This window comes from Papaver somniferum, chromosome 8 (genome assembly GCF_003573695.1).
Source record: "Papaver somniferum cultivar HN1 chromosome 8, ASM357369v1, whole genome shotgun sequence".
In the NCBI taxonomy this organism is placed as follows: domain Eukaryota; kingdom Viridiplantae; phylum Streptophyta; class Magnoliopsida; order Ranunculales; family Papaveraceae; genus Papaver; species Papaver somniferum.
In genome coordinates, this window is record NC_039365.1 from 12256107 (window position 1) to 12279305 (window position 23199).

Genomic DNA, 23199 nt, shown 5'->3' on the forward strand with positions numbered 1-23199 from the left:
TTAGAGTTTATGGGTGTCGTGGGTAACGACTCGTTCAAAAATAATAATGGCAGGTGTGCGTCGTTATGGTTTAGCCGTTTAACAGTAACGACTGTTGGTAAAGAAAAAACAACATAACAGTAAAACACATTTGTTCGCAAAGATAAAACACATTGTATTCACTAAGCATTCTTTCATGTTCCAAAAGTATGCTTCAAAATACAAATCTCAAGATAAACATGTTGAAACCATTAAACACTCCTTCATTCTTTCATCTCATCACCCATGTCAACCATGGTATTCACTAAGATTATGAATTAAGCATTAAACAACCATTAAACAACCATCTTTTAAGAGTATACTTCAAAATACAATCCCCAAAATAAACATGTTCAAACAATTAAACCATATTTCAATCATTCATACCACCATCATCCATGTCAACAGAATACGACATTGGGTCCGAAGTATTCCACAAGTACATGCCATACTCGTACTGGTTTGTCCACTCTTTAGTGAACTCTTCCCAGTAACCATAGTCCACCCGTAGAAAAGGACATTCATAAGTTATCTTCAAACTTATGTAATGGTTCATTTTTACATGTTCCATTACAATTCTTCTTTTCTTTAGCACTGGCACACATCTAGTTCTTGAGGCTAAATACGTATAAGAGCCTCCGGGGAACCCTTTGCTGAATACATGAACCACATAACTGAATGTGTCCGCTAAAAGTTGGGCACCGAATACGTGCAGAAATCCTTCCATAGGTCCCCCTCTTCGTCGTATTTTTCTTTTCTTTTCTTCTCTCTTCCGCTCGCTCCTTTTTGGAAAGTTTATTTAGACGCTCGTCTTCCTCCTTCGAACGTTGATTACCCTTCTTAGTATGGATATTTTGGATTTGATTCTTGCAATTAGATAAAAGATTGTTTTGGATGTGCCACGTACAAAGAAAATGTTGAGCTAGTGGAAAAACTTGACGGACGACACTCATAACTGCATAATCCCGATCCGTAAATATTACATGCGGTGTCTCTTCGCCACGGTAAATCAACTTCACTTTCTCCAACGCCCAAACATAATCCTCTATTTCTTCTTTTTCCATAAAGCACCATGCCACAGTGAATGATTGTTTATCCGAAGTATGACTGACCACGTTCAACATCGGCATGTTATACCTGTTTGTCTTGTAGGTGCAATCTAGGAACAGAACCTGGTAGAAACACTAAGCCAAATCCACCATCCTAGGATGGGCAAGAAAAATATGAGTCACCTTATTGTCCGCACCCACCCTGGTTTGCATGGCGTAGTTAAGTGTTTCTGCCAACCACTCAGACTGTTGCATAATTAATCTACCATTCCATTCAGTTTTCTTGATCGTTTCTTTGGCAGCGTAGATTTTGGAAATGGTAGACAAGTTATACTTATCTTCCTTCCTTATCACATTTAGGATCTTAAGAGGCCTACATCCCTTCATCTGAAGGACCTTCTCCATTTTATGCGGTTTCAATCGGGCATATGCAGGGTGTTCATATAAACATTTAGGTGGAGGATGGTTGTGACGACCGTCAGGAATACTATCCAATCTCCATCGATCAGTTTCATGATGCCTTTTGAAATAAATCCTGAACGGACATTTACACTTCTTCGATGCTGTTTTGTAGACCCTAGTCGTCTTTTTCTCATATTTGTAATTCTTACCTTTATGACTTTCTCCCTTTTTCCCCTCCCTCTCGCATACCATATCCATCTTCTTACAATAGACGTGTTTTCTTTGAACAACCACGCACATCATCTCTTTTGCCTTTGTGATAAGCCATTCCTTGGCCTCAACCTTGTCTCTCCATGTCTACATTCAACAAAAAAATGACACATCCATGAGATCACTAAATAAAAAATGCTAAATTAAATATAACTAAATTGTTAAGGGAAATGTACCAAATCAGTCATATAGTGTTGGGAGGTGTCTGGACCCATTGTATTGACTGGTTCTGGTTGAGAGATTGGTTGCACCACCAACTGCAACATAGCACAAAACATTCATTAGAGGGTCGTCAATATGTATAATAAAACAATGACGATTACTATATTAAGTAACCTTGCCAAGGCTAGAGTCGTCATACATGGAACTTGGAGACCAACGACTCCAAAGCCTTAAAAACTGGAAATTCTTACATTTACTAGGGTCGTCACTTACTATTTTAGCAGATTGACGACCAAATAGGGAGTGAGGAGATGTCAAATGTGTACCAAGGATAGGTCACCATGGGCGTTATAGCAGGCGAACGACTCAACTGGTAAAAAATGACGATACTAAAATAATACTAACGACTCTTGAAGTAAAAACACACACCAATCTGTTAAGTTTTCTTAATGGGTCGATCCGGTGTGTAAACAAAAAATATGACGACTTTTTTGTATCTGCAAGAGCCGTCAATTTGTTAATATATAAGGTGACGACCATATTAGCAGTTAATGTGTGTTTTGAATTCACCTAATGTGGTTGAGTCGACCAACGGACAAAAATTCAGAAAAATGACAGTTGAGTGATTCAAGTCTATAAATAGAGACCCATATATCACCTCTTCCTCATCCAAACTATAATTCTCAACATTCACAACCTTTCTCATAGATTTAACATTCAAAAGGAAAAAGAAGATATCTTCAATATGACTACTCCCTACACTTCCGAAGAGAATTGTGCCATTACGAGAGCTTGGTTGACAGTCACAAACCACTTTGAAGATCAAGACAAAGACATTGATCAAACATCGGATGCTTGGTGGAACCGTGTATTCATCGTTTTTGTGGCGTTGGACGGAAATTGTAACTCAAGGTCTTTGAAACTCGTCAAGGAACGGTTCGAGGAGATAAAATTGGAATGTGATGCTTTCAAAAGAGAATTGAAGGCCGTAAGGGAAGCCATTCCCAATATGTTGGGTGCTATAACAGTAAGTATTTAAACAAGAGGTAAAACTTATCAAAAGCTTTGAACAATACTAACTAAGTTTTTGTTTTGTGTTTTCAGTTGGGGAAGGCGTATGCGCGATATGAGGTGCTTCGTGGGAAAAAGTTTGAGTTCGAACATTGCTACTTTATCTTGGAGGGCACTATGTATAATTACATAATTTATGGTTAAGTGTATAAGTGCACCGTTATTATCTACTGTATTTCATTTCCTTCAATGCAACGGTATGCAAGATGTATGCCTTTTACGATTCAATGAAATCTAAAATTATGATAATCCAGTGCAAGGGTCGTTAGTATATTAACAAAGAAACCGAACGACTATACTCAAAATTTGAAATGTCTGGCTAGGGCCGTCATCTTCTATGAATACATATATGACGACTCTAAGTGTTTTTTTACTGAGAGTATTGGTTTTAGATTCGTTTGTATGTAAACAAAAAAAATTAACGACCCTTTGTGACCTAGTTAAAAAGGGTCGTTACTATTTATCACACTAACCTAACGATTTTTCATAACCTGAGAAAGTTGCAGGTTTTAGTCGTCAATATAGTGACGACATTCTAGAGTCGTTTGGGTATTAACAACCCCGACTATGACAACCCTTACACTGATTCTTCCATGGTGTGGATGATTCGACCACTTGGAGCAACAAACGGACAAATCTAAAGGTATAAGATGTTTACCTGATTGTTTTCATCTTGGGGTTCCTCATTTTGAGTGTTGGTTCCTTCATTTTGAGAAATGGGATCTTCATTTGCACCATTGTTCATAACTTCCTCCATCAACATCTCCTCATCAAACATCCAATCCATATGATTAGTTGAGACAATCTTGCCATCAACACAATCATTTTTGTTGTTTGAAGCTTCACCAACATCATTTCCTCCACTAGAATCACTCATTTCAAATAACCCTAATTTCCCCTCCAAAAGCTCAACTTCTCCTTCTCCAGAACACAAAAACACAATATTCCTTTTATCCGAAAATTATCCCCAAATCTAATTTTAATCTAACTAAACTAATTAACATCTTAATCCACTTAATTAACTTAATCCTATGTAATAATTTAAGGGTAGTTTTGGGTTTTAATAAAAATTAGGATAAGGGCTATCCTCCAAATGCTATTTCATGACCCTTTTTATCCTCTAGTATGAAGCCCCCAATTGTTTTTTGGGGCCCCAATTAAACAAGGAACATAAAACTTTCCTAGTTTAGTAAGAATATTGCACGGAACCTAAAATCTATTTGCTCTGTGAAATATCAAAAAGATATTCTCTTAAATTTGACCAATCAAAAATCTTGAAAGAGTTTTATTTTGACAAATTTTGAATCTTTCCTTTTTTTTTTAAGTTACTTGGTGGGGTTGGTGTTGGGATGCTAATCCAACATTGGTTAGATGTGACTTAATTGGTAGTTTATAAGTCAATGGGTTTCTTCGTCTAGTTAATCGGTTTTCGAGTTGAGTTCTACCTATGGGCTTATGACGAGTTTAGGGTCGGTACCCTAACATTTGGTATCGGAGTCAACCACCACGATCCATGCCCGCGCCACGGAAGGGGTGACCTATAGGCTAGATTAAAATGTTGGGGCACCTATGTATGGGCGTAGTTGTCACCCGCATTGAATACTGATAGGGGAGTAAAGCCGTCATAAGAGAAAGGACTACCTTCGGGTCAGTGTCGATAAAATGGGCCAACGAGGACGTTGGGTCTAGCGTGGTGGGATGTTGGGATCCTAGTCCCACATTGATTAGATAATAAGTCAATGGGTTCCCTCATCTAGTCAACCTGTTTTCGAGTTAAGTTCTACTCATGGGCTTACCACGAGTTTAGGATCGGTACCTAACCGTTGGTTACTTGCCAGGGTAAGTCGAGCAGTATGAATAAAAAGACCTAATTGAGATACGAATTGAAGGAGGAAAACAACAACATGGTAAGAGAATTCAAGCAGTTTGATATCATCTCAACCGATGATGTCAAGTCCATCAGAGACCATTACTATGATTGACCACGTAAATCTCCAAGTACGAAGCAAATAAAAGAAGAATGGCGAATTCTTGAAGAAGGTCTACCCGACTCCATCTTTGTTAGGGTTTACGAAGGAAGAATCGATCTTTTACGAGCAGTGATCATAGGACCAAAAGGTACGCCTTACCACGACGGTTTATTCTTTTTTGATAGTCAATTCCCTTCCAATTACCCTGCATCACCTCCAAAAGTTCACTATCGTTCACCACTACTGGAAGATTACTATCGTTCTAGTTCTTCCCGGCGGCGGTATACCCTAAGCCCAAGCATAGATTCCAATGGTCATGTTTGGTTAAGCCTTCTAAATACTTGGAAACAATCTCAATCAACTATATTACAGGTTTTAGAATCTATTCAAGGTTTAGTTCTCAATGCCAAACCCTATTTCAATAGTCCTGGTTTTGGAAGTCTATTTATTAATTCTACTAGGCCTTGTATTGAGAAAAAATCTTTACGATACAATGTAGAAGTATTTATCAATAGTGCTAAGACAATGATGTCTATTCTTAAGAAACCACCCAAGTCCTTTGAGGAGTTTGTAAGTCAACATTTTCGCGAACGGCTAGTACTATTTTGGTTGCTTTCAATGCTTATATTAATGGTGAAGCTGAAATCGGTGATCCTATCACTACCACTGCTGCGACGGAGACTATGTCCTTGACTTCATCTGGATTTAAGTCGGAGGCCGTGTTTCTATATCCAAGGCTTGTCGATTCGTTTATCAAGAATGGTTCACCTCCGGAGATTATTGAATCACTAGACACTAGTAAAAATGTGCGTGAGAAGACTGTTCGTGAACATAGAAATTGACAACTTGTTTCGGGTGTGCTTTTTACATTGTTCTTGATTGCAACTATTGTTTTCAAAAATGTTGCTGGAGCAGGTGTGTTTTATACTTTAGCTGGATTTGATTTTTTTTTTCTGTTATTACTTGTAGCTTGTTGCGACATGGAATCGAATTAAATAATAACATCATCAAATATTGTGGTGAGTTTTTTTGTTGATATAATTAAGTGTTAAGGATTGTCAGAAACAGTAAAAATAGATATCAGAAACAGTAAAATTTGATTGTTGCTTTTTTTGATCAAATGGTGTAGAGAATTCTGACTTCCAAGTAGCACTCCGAAAGTCTTAAAACTATATTTGAGAAGTTGCTGCCGCACAAGTTCTGTTACCCGGATACATTCCCAAACTACTGTTTAAAAGAAAAAATAATTTTCCACGATTTACTTCAAATTTCTTCTCATGAAGATGTAGTACTAAAGATAGTGTAGTTCTTTAAAAACCACAACATATCTCAAGATCATCATAAATTAATGGGTGATTATGTTAAGTTGTTCATCTTAGAATTCTAAATGTTTTGCTTAACTTCACCTTGCTTCTTCTGTCATCTAATATAGTGCATGTGAACCGGAACTTCCAAAAATCAACGAGATTGTACTTAAAATGCCAAAACCAAATCTGTAGATAAATTGAGTAATTAGTCCATTGTCGTCAAAGCGAATCGAGGTGTTTTGGGTCTGTCCATCACAGTATTCAGGATTGTCCTTGGGTTAGATCGCGGTGCACCGTCAAGTGTAGTATTGCTGTTTTGTTTGTTGCTTGTGCTTCATCCACACCTTGCTGTCACGCCCTAAAGCGAGGTTTATGGAGTGATATTTGTTAATCCAAGGGCATTACATACAAAGATGGGAAAATACTTGCAACTTAAAATAGTTGTCGTACGTCAATGAAAAACTCTGGAGAATGGGAGAAATAGTCGGGTATATAATATTCGACACTATCAAACAGATTTTTTCCCTAAATTTCGCCAATCAAAATCTGGCAATTCTGGATATATATTTCGTTACACTTATCCTATTTTTATGAATAACACTTTGTAAATAGGGCTCGCCATGTAATATAGACAAGAGCAAAAAAAGAAGAAAAAAGTAATCAGAGCATGGCAAGAGAATTCAAGCAATTTGATATCATCTCAACCGATGAAGTCAACTCCATTAGTGACCATTACTACTTTTGTCCATCTAAATCTCTATCATCATCAACCACTAAGCATATAATGAAAGAGTGGAGAATTTTAAAAAAAAATCTACCAGACTCCATCTTTGTTAGGGTTTACGAAGAAAGAGTCGATCTTTTACGAGCAGTGATCATAGGACCAACAGGTACGCCTTACCATGACGGTTTTTTTTTTTTTTTTTTTTTTGATATTCAAGTCCCTTCCGATTACTCTGCATCACCACCAAACGTTTACTATCGGTCTTTCGGGTATAGTATAAATCCTAACGTAAAAGCATGGGGTTCTGTTTGCTTAAGTCTTCTAAATACTTGGGATGGTCAGAAGTACCAACTATGGAATCCATTTCAATCAACTATTCTGCAGGTTTTAGTATCTATTCAAGGTCTGGTTCTCAATGCTGAACCCTATTACAATGAGCCTGGTTATGGAAATTTATCTCCTAGGCCATCATGGTTTAAAAAAAGATCATTGCGTTATAATGAAGATGTATTTATCATGAGTTGTAAGACAATGTTGTCTATTCTTAAAAGACCACCGAAGTCCTTCGAGGAGTTTGTAAATCAATATTTTCGCAATCCAGCTAGTGCTATTTTGGTTGCTTGCAATGCTTATATTAATGGCCAAGTTGAAATTGGTGGTCCTATTATAACTAGCACTGCTGAGACAGAGATTACTACGTCCTTGACTTCATTTACATTTAAAGCAGCGGCGGGGTCTCTCTATCCAAGGCTTGTGGACCCATTCATAAAGAATGGTTCGTCTGTAGAGAGTATTGAATTATTAGACACTAGTAAGATTATGCGGAAGAATATTGGTCGTCGCCGTAGAATTTACCAACTTGCTGCTGTTATGCTTTTGGTACTGGTCATCTTTGCCATTCCTTTTGTTCAAAAGGCTTATGGTGCTGGAGTTCTGCTTTACAGCTTATTTGGATTCTATATCCTTTTGCTGTTCATTTGTGTTTATCTTTAGTTGAATACATGAATAATATTTGTTTTTTTTTTACACATGTTAAATGATGCATATATGTTAAAAGACTGTTGCGTATAAAATTTGCCTGATTATGCTGGAAACTTGTTGTGAGGATTTTGATTTATTTTTTTTATCACCGGAGACAAAAGACATGCAGAACCAATGGATTGTGAACCCCCAATGAAGCAACTATGTTACAAAACTACCGAGACTGTGGCGACTTGTCTAGAAAAGTCGTAGGAGAGATGTTAATACAATCATGCAACTGGTGCTTCATTATCATACATCATTTAGTGTCTAGGATCAAAGTAATGGGTGCTTCACTATCATACATAATTTTTTATTATTTTCTATGTAGTTTTGATTGTGAAAATCCTTGTTGAATTCTGCGTCTGCCAATCTAAGGATAGTGGCAGGTAAGGAGAATTGTGGCAAGACAGTTCAGCCAATAAACCATAACTTTCCTCTATATATAAGATGCCTACGGGAGAAGAGTTGAGACTTCAGAGTTTCAATTTTCAGTTCTATTAAAATGGCAACACATCATGCACATCTCTTAAGCTGTATATACTTTAGAACAATGCTCTTCTCCACTACTAGTATGTTGATCGAATTTCCCAATTGTCTGGTGGGAAATTTGATGGGACTTATGCAAGGCTGTTGTACTAGATATTATACCACGTCAGCATATATAAAGATTCTAGAATTGTTTAAATGGACGGTCAGAGTTAGGGTTGCCATATATTTGGATGGAATCCTAAAGCTTCTCTATAGTCTATATTTGTTGGAATTATAATCCAAACACGTTTGGAATTTTAGAATTTTTAATTAGTCAAGTTTCGGTTAATTGATTGGTCTTTAGAAAAATTAGGAATTAATCCTAATTAACAGGATGTGTTAAGTCTTAAACATGTTCTAGTGGGACGTGCGGAAGTGAAAGTTCAATGCTAATATTTAGGATGTTAGGTGTTTAGATTTTGGGTTTTGGACGTGGGAATCAATTCCTGCGAATTAGGAGTTATGTTAACGATAAGAATATGTGAGTTTTACAATGTAATTTCTAGTTTCTATTGTGTGATTTAATCTCTCTCACTCCCTCTCTGTATCATGATTGAAATCCCACAATATTGTATATTGCTGACGTGTTTAATCTTCTATATTGGATTGGCATCCCCACTAAGTTTGGCATTCGCTTTATAAATAAATTGTTAAGCATTAGGAATCCTAGAATACGTCCCGAAGAGAAGCTCATATATACGTGCAATTAGTTGTTGTTTAAGACATCTCACGTGCTCTTTATTGCTTCGCCATCTTGAGTTATTTCTTTCCTTTACATCTCGCTTTCTCACCGGAGCCCTGCAAACGCAGTCTTGCATTCATCCAGCTATCATGTTTTTCTCCATTGGGGAAATATAGATCTAACCGAGATAGAAATCTTGCACGTTTTGTTACTAGAATTCAGCTGCAAGTAACATGGCTGTAGAGCTAACCGAGATAAAAATTGGAGGAGGGCCACAACAACATGAAGAAGCAAGTAATCAAACTCCGACAAGAAATTTCAAGCAATTTGATATCATCTCAACCAATGAAGTCAACTCCGTTAGTGACCATAACTATGTTTCGCCATCTAAATCTCTGTCACAATCAAGCACTAAGCAAATAATGAAGGAGTGGAGAATTCTGGAAAAGAATCTACCCGAGTCGATTTTTGTTAGGGTTTACGAAGGAAGAGTTGATCTTTTACGAGCAGTGATCATAGGACCAACAGGTACTCCTTACCATGACGGTTTATTCTTTTTTGATATTCAATTCCCTTCCAATTACCCTGCATCACCACCATAAGTTTACTATCGAACATTCGGGCATAGTCTGAATCCTAACTTATATGCAAATGGTTATGTTTGTTTAAGTCTACTGAACACTTGGAAGGGTAATGAGCACCAAAACTGGAATCCATCTCAATCAACTATACTACAAGTTTTAGTATCTATTCAAGGTCTGGTTCCCAATGCCAAACCCTTTTTCAATGAACCTGGTTTTGGAGGTTTCTCTAATTCTAGTCTGTTTAAAAAAAGTTCTTTGCTATACAATGAAGAGGTATTTATCAAGAGTTGTAAGTCAATGGTGTCTATACTGAATAGACCACCTAATAAGTCTTTCGAGGAGTTTGTACGTCAGCATTTCCGCGATCGCGCTAGTACTATTTTGGTTGCTTGCAATGCATATGTTAATGGCCAAGCTGAAATTGGTGTTCCCATCACTATGAATGCTACAACAAATACCAAATCCTTGACTTCATTCACATTTAAGAAGGCGGCTGGCTTTATATATCCAAGGCTTGTGCAATCGTTTATAAAGAATGGTTCGTCTTTGGAGGGTATTGAATTACTAGACATCAGTAACAATGTGCCCACGGACATGGGTCGTCCAACAGCTGGCCAGGATGCCTGCAAATGTGTCGCGGGTTTGCTTTTCATATTGGTCATCATTGTGTTTCTAATAATTAGATTTGCTTAGAACCTTAAAATTGAATTGAATAACATGATCTTTTTTTTTTTTGCTTTTTGGTATAAGTGTTAAAGATCGATGCGTATAAAATTTGTCTGATTATGCCGGAAAACTCTGTCGTGAAAACTATTTGGTATGTGCAATGGTGCCTAATAACTGGATGTCTGTTTTTTTAACTTTTCTTACTATAGATCAAACTTTGTTACTGCGTAATTTGGTATCGGTTCCTTTATTACTCCAACTTGTATGAAATGAGGAACAAAGTGATGGTTCACTATCTATCGTAGATCATTTTGTTGTAGTTTTGGATTCCGCGTCTTTATCATTTAAGTCAGGTAAAAAGAACAACAACAAATCTTTGAAAAGTTTCGATCATAGTACTGTGTACTACTAGTCATTGAATGCCAAATAAAACACAAAGGCAAATCAACAAGTGAGTGAATTAAATTCCGTAAAATGCAGCAGAAGAAGAAAATCTTAAGCAACAGCGATTACCCATGAAGAGAGTCAGAGGAATTGATTGAATAGAAGCAGTAAAATTAGATAAAGTCCTCAGAGGCTGAACTCGGAGGAGGTCTATAATCTTTTTTCTATTTTGAAGCGTTTTGAGTATGCTTCGGGGATTGGGATTAATACCTCAGGGTCTAGCTACTGGAGAGGTTCATGCTCTAAGTTTGGGAGTGCCGCTTGGTGGCGCCAAGGAAAATTACAACAACGCGACGTATGCAATTCCTGGTCTTAGTCTGACACTCTGACTTGAAGTTGTTTGCAAGCAGACATTCTTTGGGACCATGATCTTCTTAATTACTTGCCAATGAACGAGTTTTGATCTCGATTGACTGTAAGTTGGTATAGCTGCTGAACTTTCCATATCTCCGTTCTCAACTAGAACTTCTTGTTTCTCCAACTACACTTTTCTCCAGCTTCTGTTTATATCAGCCAACTTTTTTAGGTGATCAATTTTTTTGTCTTATGAAAATTTTGATAGACTCCCTATTAAATTGGTATCCCACTAGCAGATATGTATCCTAGGCTGAGGTCTAGTTAACGGCGACTGTCATCCAGTCCAGTCGTATAAAAGTAACTGATCCAAAATATTCCACCGCAATAGCCACAGGGGACGTACGACCCAAGACTTGAGAATATGCGGTGTGTATTCTAACCATTTCCTAATCCAAACCAGTCTTAAAAACTGAAACGTGCAAAGAGAGTCAATATTCAAGTTACGTTACGAATCCGAGTAGATATTTTATTTTGATACCCTAACCATATATATTTCGATGTGAAATACTTACCCTATATATTTCGATGTAAAACACTTTAGCGCTTTGTTTTCAAAACACTGTTACTAGGGTTCGCCAAATGATATGGATACAGAACTAACCGAGATAAAAATTGAAGGAGGATCACAACAAAGTAATCAAACTCTGCCAAGAGGATTCAAGCAATTTGATATCATCTCAACCAAAGAAGTCGACTCCATTCGTGACCATCACTATGTTTCGCCATCTATATCTCTGTCACCATCAAGCACTAAGCAAATAAGGAAAGAGTGAAGAATTCTGGAAAAAAATCTACCCGACTCCACCTTTGTTAGGGTTTACGAAAAAAGAGTCGATCTTTTACGAGCGGTGATCATAGGACCAACAGGTATGCCTTACAACGACGGTTTATTCTTTTTTGATATTCAAGTCCCTTCCAATTACCCTGCATCACCACCAAACGTTTACTATCATTCTTTCGGGCATAAACTAAACCCTAACTTATATGCATGGGGTTCTGTTTGTTTAAGTCTTCTAAATACTTGGAGTTTTTTTCCGGACCAAAAGTGGAATCCATCTCAATCAACTATACTCCAAGTTTTAGTATCTATTCAAGATCTAGTTCTCAATGCCAAACCCTACTTCAATCAACCTGGTTATGGAAGTTAATCTAATTCTACTGATCCAACAGTTAATAACAAATCTTTGCGTTATAATGAAGATGTATTTATATGAGTTGCAAGACAATGATGTCTATTCTTAATAAACCACCGAAGTCTTTTGAGAAGTTTGTAAGTCAACATTTTCGAGACCGCACTAGCAATATTTTAGTTGCATGCAATGCTTATATTAATGGCCAAGCTGAAATCGGTGATCCTATTATTATCACTGCTGCGACGGAGACTAGTACATCCTTGACTTCATTCACATTTAAGTGAGCGGCAGTGTTGTTATATCCGAGACTTGTGGATTCGTTCGTAAAAAACGGTTCGTCTTTGGAGAGTGTTGGATTACTAGACACTAGTAAGAATACGCGTATGAAGATAAGTCGCTAGAATTGCATCTACGGACTTGTATTTGTGCTTTTTCTAGTGCTCGGATCTGTATTACTTAATTTGGACACTAATTAAGTTTTACCCGCTGGAGTTCCGGTTTATAGTTTATTTGGATTAGATATCTTTTTGGTTAGTGCTGTAGACGAAATTTGTTTTCAAGTAGGGATATTTCTAATGCTACTACTCTATGAGTGAAATATCGCGCATTCGTTATTTATGCGAAATAACAACCATCTAATATAAGCGAAGATTATCGCACATAGTAAAATTGAGATGACGTATTTGATAATGTCAGCACAGTCACGAGTAAAGTGCGATGAATTGTGTGAAGTGTAAAGTATGTGAAATTAAGCAAATGTACATGAACGATTGTAACGCACAGTGATTCCAAAAATAGGGGATCTATTAACTGCCGTCCACTTTGTAATATCCTATATAAAGGAAAGGGCTATCACGTATTGAGAGAGATTTTTTAGAGTGTGTTAGACAAGAAATTAGGAGAGAGAGTTTATTTGGAGAGCAAGTTAGGTCTTTGTATTATCGTGTATCCAATTTGAGATCTTTATGAATAAACGAATGATTTTCACCATGATTTCTTAGAGTATTGTTTAGATTCTTGTATGGATGTGGTTGTAGGATTTCCTGCAACTACAAGTACCGCAAAGGTTTTACTTTTTATCCAACTATACCGGAGAGGTTTCTGTTGCACAAGTTTGGTTACGCCTTATACATTCCCGAAGTACATTTTTAATTTTCCGTATCTGCTTCAAATTTCCTGTTAATCAGATGTAATAATGTAGTTTTTCAAAAACCACAATTTTCCTAAATTTCATCTTTAAAAGAAGTATACCAAACCTTATTCATTTACATTAATGAGCATACACAGATGAACATTCAAGAATCCGCATCACAATTTACAAAAGCTTAATTCGGTTTGCTAGGTCCATGATCTCTTTAGCAGCATTTATTCACTGACCTTACTGTTGAACTAAAAGGCTATGGCGATCCCCAGATATGGTTCAGAGTACGAAAGAAACGTACTTTCAAAGTTAAGCGCACTCTTTGATACTGGAAAGGACTCATTATGGAAGCTGGAGCATGGCGTCCAATTCACATTAGGACTGTGCTGTTGGGTCCCGATGCAAGCCTATATATATACATGCCATTAGGTTTCGTTCAGGACATCTTACTTTTAATTCGTTTTCTCGTTTTATTTTGGTACACTTTGTTTCTAGCGTTCGTCCAGTATAAAATGGATATAGAATTAACCGAGATAAAAGTTGAAGGAGGATGACAACAAGATGAACAACAAAGAAAAGAAAGTAACTAGGCTATGACAAGAAAATTCAAGCAATTTGATATCATCAATGAAGTGAACTCCATTACTGACCATTACTATTTTTTGCCATCTAAATCTCTGTCATCATCAAGCACCAAAGCGATTATGAAATAGTGGAGAGTTCCGGAGAAAAATCTACCTGACTCCATCTTTGTTAAGGTTTACGAAAAAAGAGTCGATCTTTTACAAGCAATGATCATAGGACCAACTGGTACGCCATATTCAAGTCCCTTCCAACTACCCTGCATCACCACCAAAAGTTCACTATCGTTCTTTCGGGTATCGTCTAAATCCTAACTTATATTCAAGTGGTTACGTTTGTTTAAGTCTACTCAATACTTGGAGTGGTCTGAAGGACCAAAAGTGGAATCCATCTCAATCAACTATACTGCAAGTTTTAGTATCAATTCAAGGTCTAGTTCTCAATCCCAAACCCTATTTCAATGAAGCTGGTTATGGAAGTTACTCTAGTTCTAGTGAATGGGATAAGATCAGATCTTTGCGTTATAACGAGGATGTATTTCTCATGAGTTGCAAGACAATGATACCTATCATTAATAAACCACCAAAGTCCTTCGAGGAGTTTGTAAATCAATATTTTCGCAATCGAGCTAGTGCTATTTTGGTTGCTTGCAATGCTTATATTAATGGCCAAGTTGAAATTGGTGGTCCTATCACTATCACGTGCCGTGGAGACAAAGACTACGTCCTTGACTTCATTCACATTTAAGGCAGCAGTTGGGTCTCTGTATCCAAGGCGACTTCTTTCTAAAAAAATGGTTCTTCTTGGGAGAGTATTGAATTACTAGACACTAGTAAGGATATGCGCAAGGCAATGGGTCGTCACACCCGCTTCTGGCGACAAACCGTGGGCATGCTTTCCGCACTGGGCTTTCTTGCAATTATTTTTATTAAAATGTTTTTTGGGACTGGAGTTCTGCTTTATGTTTTGCTAGATGTCGATATCCTTTAGCCGTTATTATTTACTACCTTCGTTTTTGAAAAAGATATACTTCCAGTTTTCCATTTTAACCTAAAAATAGATTAAATTGAAAAAATAAAAATATCTTTTTTTTAAGAAACTTTGTTTTGTTTCAAAATATTCTCATTAGTATTAATACCTTCTTGGTATAGTTGAATTGAATTGAACAACATGATTTATATTTTTGGTTTTTTCTAGTTAATATTGTTGCTTATGCTGGAAAATTATGTGCTTACGATTTTCAAAAACAACATGGAGGTCAATAACAATAGACAACCCAAGACTATTAAATATGTGCATGCAGTGCCTTATTAGATTATGCAGCTGCATGTACATGTTGAGATGTACAATAAACATGTGGGACATTATGGTGAATATTTTCAATATTTGTCGCTATCCGAGGGTCCTAGGGCATAGTCTCTCCCGGTTTTGAATTTTGAAAATCTATTTCGGTTTCCAGAAATTTTTATCGACACGTCTCTTCCCATAGGATTTTCTTCCGAAGAGAAACCATTAATAAATGCCCGTTGAAAGCGTCTGTTGGAGATGAAAAGTCATCTCCAAAAGGCATGAATCCTCTTTAAATAGCAAAGTGTTTCTCCCATCCCAATACATCAATTCAATCTATTTTCCTCTTCTCTAATAGCATCATCAGAACCTTATACAGTGTGATTCTTGGTCGGGTAAAGGAAGTACAATCCTTGAATTCGATTACGGTGTTAGGGCTTCATTGAATCCTGAAGGCATAATTCGAGAGACCTGTTATACTCGCCAAGTTAATTGAGAAAGATCGAATTATTGTCTAAAAGAATCGAAAGAGCCTTGAAATCAGGGGTACACCATTGTTCTGTTTTCTGTTTCATCCACTAGTTTTAACCCAATTTTCCAACACATTAGTCAATAGATCACCCTAACAGTTGCTCTTAGTTTATGAATGCTGCATAGTTTTGTTCAACCCTTCAATTATATTCTTGGCTGTAACACTAGCATACGTACCGAAGAGCCTCCAAAAATCTGCATCACAATTTACAAAACCTGAATTCGATTGCTGGGTCCAATTATGAAATTTTGGTAGCAATAAAATTAACTGACCTTTAGTGTTAAACCAAAAGCTATTGTTATCGCCAGTACTACCATCAGAGAAAACTCTTGAAGTAAATCCAACTGAAGGTCACCGAAAACTCTTGAAACACTCACCAAATCGATCATCTCCATTAGCTGAATTGTTACATCAAATATACTTCTCTAACAAAATGCTCTCATTTGCGTCATGCAAAACTTCCTCGCAATGCCAAGCAAGGAGCCAGATTCATTACAATCCAATAACTCTCAAACTTCAAATACCTGCCACAAACTTCAATTAGATTAAATTCTAATCCCCATTTTAACCAAACTCAGAGCCTCTACTTCCCATGATGAGGAGGAAAAGGCAATGCCCCAGAATCACACACGTGACAGAACCAAAGTGCACACTCACACGAGTCACACCCACTCCCTCCCTAGGAGTCCCTGTACACAACCTACTAGTGGGATTAATTGAACCTCATTTCATGAAGAATGCAACAAAAATGAAGATACGGGTTGATTAACTTACGGTAGAATCACAGAGGTCCATGAAAAAACTTCATCAGTAACTAAAGACTGGAAAATGTTAACTACTTGATGCAATTTTTTTCCTCTTCTTCCAGCTGATCGTCATCATTGTTCTACGTACTAAAAGTGTTTTCCCGTATTTATTACGCATCATTCTCATTTAAATGTGGTTCATTCATCAATATGTAATAAACGTTCTCTAATTAATGAGAAAAAAATGATTAAATAAAATGAAAACCTTTTCTGATGAATTGCTACTCACTTGGATAGAATGAAAACTATGGAATCATCTGCATGTCGTTGATTACAAGATCTGCTCTGCCATCATCAACATACACCAGATTTAAAAGAATCAAAGTTGTTACATGAACATGTAAAAGCAAAACCTAAATTACACCGATCTTTATCCACCTCCTCTCGAATCACAAACAAGCTACCAGGCTAGTTTCAGGAAACGAGTGACCTATAAGCAACTTCAGTTATGGGTTTGGTTGGCGTTGACACGAGCCAGAAAATATGATCATTTAGATATCTGAAGGCTTCGATGGATAGGTAAGAGTGCTGGTCCAATATTTCAATATAAAACTGTACGCTCCCATAGTTGTGTCTTATACACGCGTCTTTTTGTCCTCGTGTTGGCGTGTTTAGGGTATAAACATTCGAGACAATATCAAACAGATTTGCTCCTAAGTTTAACCAATAAAATCTCGCACTTCTAGAGATTTATTTTGATATATACTTATCCTATTTTGATGTAGAGCATTTTTGTTTTTCTTAAAACCGCTTTATTACTAGGATTCGCCAAGTAATATGGACCTAACCTAGATACATATTGAAGGAGCAACAACATCAATAACAACAAAGTAATCAGCAGAAACCATGCCAGGAAAATTTAAGCAATTTGATATCATCTCATCAGATGAAGTCAACTCCATCAGTGACCATTACTATGTTTCGCCATATAAATCTTTGTCACCTTCAAGCACTACGCAAATAATAAAAGAGTGCAGAATATTAGAAAAAAATCTACCCGACTCCACTTTGTTAGGGTTTACGAAAACGTATCGATCTTTTACGAGCTGTGATCATAGGACCAGAAGGTACGCCTTACCACGACGGTTTATTCTTTTTTGATATTCAAGTTCCTTCAAATGACCCTTCATCACCGCCAAAAGTTCACTATCGTTCTTTCGGGCATAGACTAAATCCTATCTTTTATGCAAATGGTTATGTTTGTCTAAGTCTACTAAATACTTGGATAAAATGAATCCATCTCGATCAACTATACTACAAGTTTTAATATCAATTCAAGGTCTAGTTCTCAATGCCAAACCTTATTTCAATGAACCTACTTATGGAAGTTTTTCTAATTCTAGTCTCTTCAAGAGAAGTTCTTTGCAATACAATGAAAATGTATTTATCATGAGTTGCAAGTCAATGGTGTCTATACTGAATAATCCACCGAAGTCCTTCGGGGAGTTTGTAGGGCAGCATTTTCGTGATCGCGCTAGTACTATTTTGGTTGCTTGCAATGCATATATTAAAGGCCTAGCTGAAATTGGTGATCCTATCATTATCACTGCTATGACAAATACTACGTCCTTGACTTCATTCACATTCAAGGAGGCGGCCGGCTTTGTGTTTATATATCCAAGACTTGTGGAATCGTTTATAAAGAATGGTTCGTCTTTGGAGGGTATGGAATTATTGGACATCAGTAAGAATGTGCTCAAGGACATGGGTCGTCCTACTGATCTCCAAGAAATCTGCAAATTAGTTATGGGTATGCTTTTCATATTGGTCATCGTGGTTTTAATAATTGCATTTTCTTAGAAACTTAGAATTGAATTGAATAACATAATCAATATTTTTTTCTTTTTTCTTATTTCTTTTTGATGTAAGTGTTGAAGAAAGATGCTTACTATAAAATTTGCTTGAGAACTCTGTAGTGAAAACCATTTGGTATGTTCAGTGCCAAATAGTGAAATGACGATCAAAGTAACTAATGTGTTCCCTGTCGTACATCATTTTTCTCTCAGTTTTGAATTCTGCGTTTATATCAGTTAAGTTAGGTAAAAACAAAAACAAGAAATCTTTGAAAAGTTTCTATTATTTAAGACATAGTACTGTCTACTACTAGTCATTAAATGCCATAGCCAACATTACTTTCAGGTATTAAAAATAAATTTTCTAGTTTCAATTTCTGGTTCGGTAAGTCAGTTCATAGATTGAGTAATAGTGTGGCTCATTCTATAGCTGAATAAGCTAGGCTTGAAGTCAATAACTTTATTTATATGAACAACTATCCTCCTCATATCATTATATTGACAGGAGATGATTATGTAAGTTTTCAAATCAATTAATGAATAATCTTTTAGTATCAAAAAAAAAAAAGCCAAATAAAACACAAAGGAAAGTCAACAAGTCAGTGAATTAAATACCTTAAAGTGTAGCAGAAGAAGAAAATCCTAAGTACAGCGATTGCCCATGAAGAGAGTCAGAGAAATTGAGAATAGGAGCAGTGAAATTAGATAAAGTAGTTAGAGGTTGAATTGGGAGGAGGTCTATAATATTTTTTCTAACTTGAAACGTTTTGAGTATGCTTCGGGGTTAGGATTAATACCTCAGGGTCTAGCTACTGGAGAAGTTCCTTCGCTAAGTATGTGAGCAGAAAACTTAGGCTGTGCAGATGCCAGTTACTTATTTGGGAGTGCCGCTTGGTGGTGCCAAGAAAAATTCAAATTTGATTTGAGATCCAATTATGGAAGACTTTGATGCCAAACTTTCTTCATTGTCAAAACGGTAACTTAGTGCTAGTTTTAACTTTTAACTAACTTCTTTGTTGCCTTGTTGGGGTACTTATATGCGCGATAAAAATTAGTGTTAACTACTTCGTTAAAAAAGAATCCTCTTCTTTCAGCTGATGTTCATCATTGTGCCAAACTTTGGCGCTATGTTTGCAATTCTTGGTTTTAGTCCGACTTGAAATTGATTGCAACCAGACATTCTTTGGGACCATGAACTTCTTACTTTCCAATGAACGAGTTTTGATCTCGATCTATACTTTGACTTGAAAATGGTATAGTTGCTGAACTTTCCATATCTCCGTTCTCAATTCTGAACTTCTTGTTTCTCCAACTTCTCTTTTCCTCCAACTTCTCTTTATATCAGCCAACTTTTCTAGGTGATCAACTGTTTGTAAAATTTTTGTCTTCTGTAAATTTTGAAAAACTCCCCATTAGCGAGATGTTTCCTCACTGTCATTCCAAGATTACTTATTGCACTAGAATAGTACAAAGAATTGTGGAAAGATAGACAGTCCAGTCATATAAAAGAATCCAAAATATATAGCCATATGGGACGTACGACTCAAGACTTCATGAGAATACGCGGTGTGTATTCTATCCATTTCCGTATCCAGACCAGTCTCAAAAACCGAAACGTGCAAAGAGAGTCAATATTCAAGTTAGTTTGATGAATCCGAGGAGAAGTCCTTGGCAAGCCTATTTGAGAAATTTTGAAAAACTCCTAAATTTTAACCAGTAAAAAATCTTGCACTTTCTTAGAGTTTTATTTTGATACACTTACCCTATATATTACATATTTTGACGTGGAAACACTTTAGTTTTTATTTCCTTTGATTTGATACACTTACCCTATATATATATTCAAAACACTTTTGATTTTATTTTCAAAACACTGTTACTAGGGTTCGCCAAATAACATGGATTTGGATATAGAACTAACCGAGATAAAAATTGAAGGAGGATCACAAGAACAACAAGAAAGTAATCAAACTCTGACAAGAAGATTCCAGCAATTTGATATCATCGCAACCAATGAAGTCAACTCCATTCGTGACCAACACTATGTCTCGCCATCTATATCTCTATCACCATCAAGCACTAAGCATATTATGAAAGAGTGGAGAATTCTGGAAAAAAATCTACCCGAGTCGATCTTTGTTAGGGTTTACGAAGGAAGACTTGATCTTTTACGAGCAGTGATCATAGGGCCAACAGGTACGCCTTACCACGACGGTTTATTCTTTTTTGATATTCAAGTCCCTTCCGATTACCCTGCATCACCACCAAAAGTTAACTATCGTTCTTTCGGGCATAGACTAAATCCTAACTTATATGCAAATGGCTATGTTTGTTTAAGTCTTCTAAATACTTGGTATGGTCGTCCGAACCAAAAATGGAATCCAACTGAATCAACTATACTACAAGTCTTAGTATCTATTCAAGGTCTAGTTCTCAATGCCAAACCCTACTTCAATGAACCTGGTTATGGAAGTTACTCTAATTCTACTGATCCAACGTTTAAGAACAAATCTTTGCATTATAATGAAGATGTATTTATCATGAGTTGCAAGACAATGATGTCTATTCTTAATAAACCACCAAAGTCTTTCGAGGAGTTTGTAAGTCAACATTTTCGCGATCGCACTAGTAATATTTTGGTTGCTTGCAATGCTTATATTAATGGCCAAGCTAAAATCGGTGATCCTATTATTATCACTGCCACGACGGAGACTACTACTATTATCACTGCTGCGACAGAGACTACTAGATCATTGACTTCATTCACATTTAAGGTAGCAGCAGGGGTTTTATATCCGAAGCTTGTGGATTCGTTCGTAAACAATGGTTCGTCTTTGGAGAGTGTTGAATTACTAGACACTAGTAAGAATATGCGTGAGAATGTAAGTCGCCAGAATGCGCGTTTTTGCAACTGCGGACTCGTAGTTGTGCTTTTTCTAGTGCTCGGATTTCTATTACTTATTTTGGGTGCTAATTAAGTTTTACCACGCTGGAATTCCGCTTTATTGTTTATTTGGATTAGATATCTTTTTGGTTAGTGTTGTAGACGAATTTTGTCTTCAAGTAGAGATATTTCTAATGTTAATACTTCAAAGGTTTTACTTTTTATCCAACTGTATTGGAGAGGTTTCTGTTGCACAAGTTTGGTTACGCCTTATACATTCCCGAAGTACATTTTTAATTTTCCATACCTGCTTCAAATTTTCTGTTAATTAGATGTAATAATGTAGTTTTTCAAAAACGACAATTTTCCTAAATATCATCTTGAAAAATGTGATTAGAATCTCCCAAGTTAATATAAGTGTACTGGTTGCTCTTTATTGAGATACCATAATGTTCAAGCAAGCTCTTTATTGAGATACCGTAATGTTCAAGCTAGCAGTTACGTACAAACTCTAAATTTGCTATACACAGAATTTGTTGTATTTCAGGAAACTATGTAAACTAGGAAGCAGTTGTATTATAAGTTAAGAACTTTAGGATCTTTGTATATAAAACAGAGAGCTATCATGTAAAATGTATTGAAGAATTCAATCAAAAAGAGATTATACGTTCAAAACTATTTCTCTTCTTTTTATTCTTCTCTTTGTATTCTAAACCTAATCAATACCTATTCGACTTGTTATCATCCTTGTTCGATTCTCCATGTCTTCCGCATCTTCTTCAATTACCACAACTAATGGCTTCATCTGTTTTCTCTCAGCCTCATCACATCATCACTGTCAAGCTTGATGAAACAAATTATTCCGTTTGGCGTGCTCAATTTTTACCCTATCTTCAAGGGTATGAACTTGATGGCTATTTTAACGGTGACAAACCCTGTCCCCCTGCAACTCTTGAAAACACCCAAAACCCAAAACCTGACTATGCTCCTTGGATGAAACAAGATCGTATTCTTCTAGGCTGGATCTTCTCCTCTCTGACTCCTGTTGTACTAAGGAAAGTTCATCGTCTTACCACATCCCGTGAAGTTTGATCCTCCTTGGAATCCTTGTTTGCTTCCAGATCTGATGCACACATTCATCATCTTCAATGTGAACTCCGTGCACTGAAGAAAGGGTCTCTCTCTATGAGAGCTTATATTGATCTTGCTCGTGATCTTGTTGACAGTCTTGTTGTTGATCATACTACTGTGACTAACACCGAATTACGTCATTATATTCTCGCTGGATTGGACTCCTCTTATGATGCTATAGTTACTTCTCTCACCACCTCCATGGGTACTATGAAACTTGAAGATTTCATCATATACCTTCTCACCTTCGAATTGCGTGTTGAACAACAAACAAAGTTGTTGAATTCTCAACCTGTCGCTGCTGCTGCTTCTCGGACTCCTTCTTCTCAGAATGATGGACTTTTACCAAGGCATAATACTAGCACCTTCACTGCTAGTACTCGACAAAGCACTGTTTGCCAATTATGTGACAAAGCTGGCCATCTTTCTCCTAGGTGATGGAAACGCTTTGATCGTAACTTTAAACCACAACCTCCTAGACGTGCTCAGCCACAACAATCTTCTGCTCCTCGTGCTTATGCTGCTGAAACACAAGGGTCTTCTTCTTTTGCTCCGTGGGTACCTGACAGTGCGGCTACCGATCATATCACGAATGATCTAACCAGATTGCACCCTTATTCAGAATACACAGGTCCCGATGAAATAAAGATAAG

At 36.7% G+C, this 23199-nt stretch overlaps 1 protein-coding gene and 5 pseudogenes across 1 annotated transcript; all 6 read left to right on the forward strand.

The window, feature by feature from the left end:
- The first annotated feature begins 2646 nt into the window (after positions 1–2646).
- LOC113305096 lies at positions 2647–5784 on the forward strand (annotated as a pseudogene).
- A 1132-nt stretch (positions 5785–6916) lies between these two features.
- On the forward strand, positions 6917–7966 carry LOC113305097 (putative ubiquitin-conjugating enzyme E2 38). The gene has a single exon (XM_026554204.1). The coding sequence runs from the start codon at positions 6917–6919 to the stop codon at positions 7964–7966; it is 1050 nt and encodes a 349-aa protein (XP_026409989.1).
- A 1473-nt stretch (positions 7967–9439) lies between these two features.
- On the forward strand, positions 9440–10483 carry LOC113305098 (annotated as a pseudogene).
- A 1358-nt stretch (positions 10484–11841) lies between these two features.
- On the forward strand, positions 11842–12674 carry LOC113305100 (annotated as a pseudogene).
- Positions 12675–14124: 1450 nt separating this feature from the next.
- LOC113305101 lies at positions 14125–14860 on the forward strand (annotated as a pseudogene).
- Positions 14861–17584: 2724 nt separating this feature from the next.
- On the forward strand, positions 17585–18538 carry LOC113305102 (annotated as a pseudogene).
- Positions 18539–23199: the final 4661 nt, after the last annotated feature.

Coding starts and splice junctions, on each gene's coding strand:
- LOC113305097 (XM_026554204.1), top strand. CDS start 6,917: ATGGCAAGAGAATTCAAGCAATTTGATATCATCTCAACCGATGAAGTC.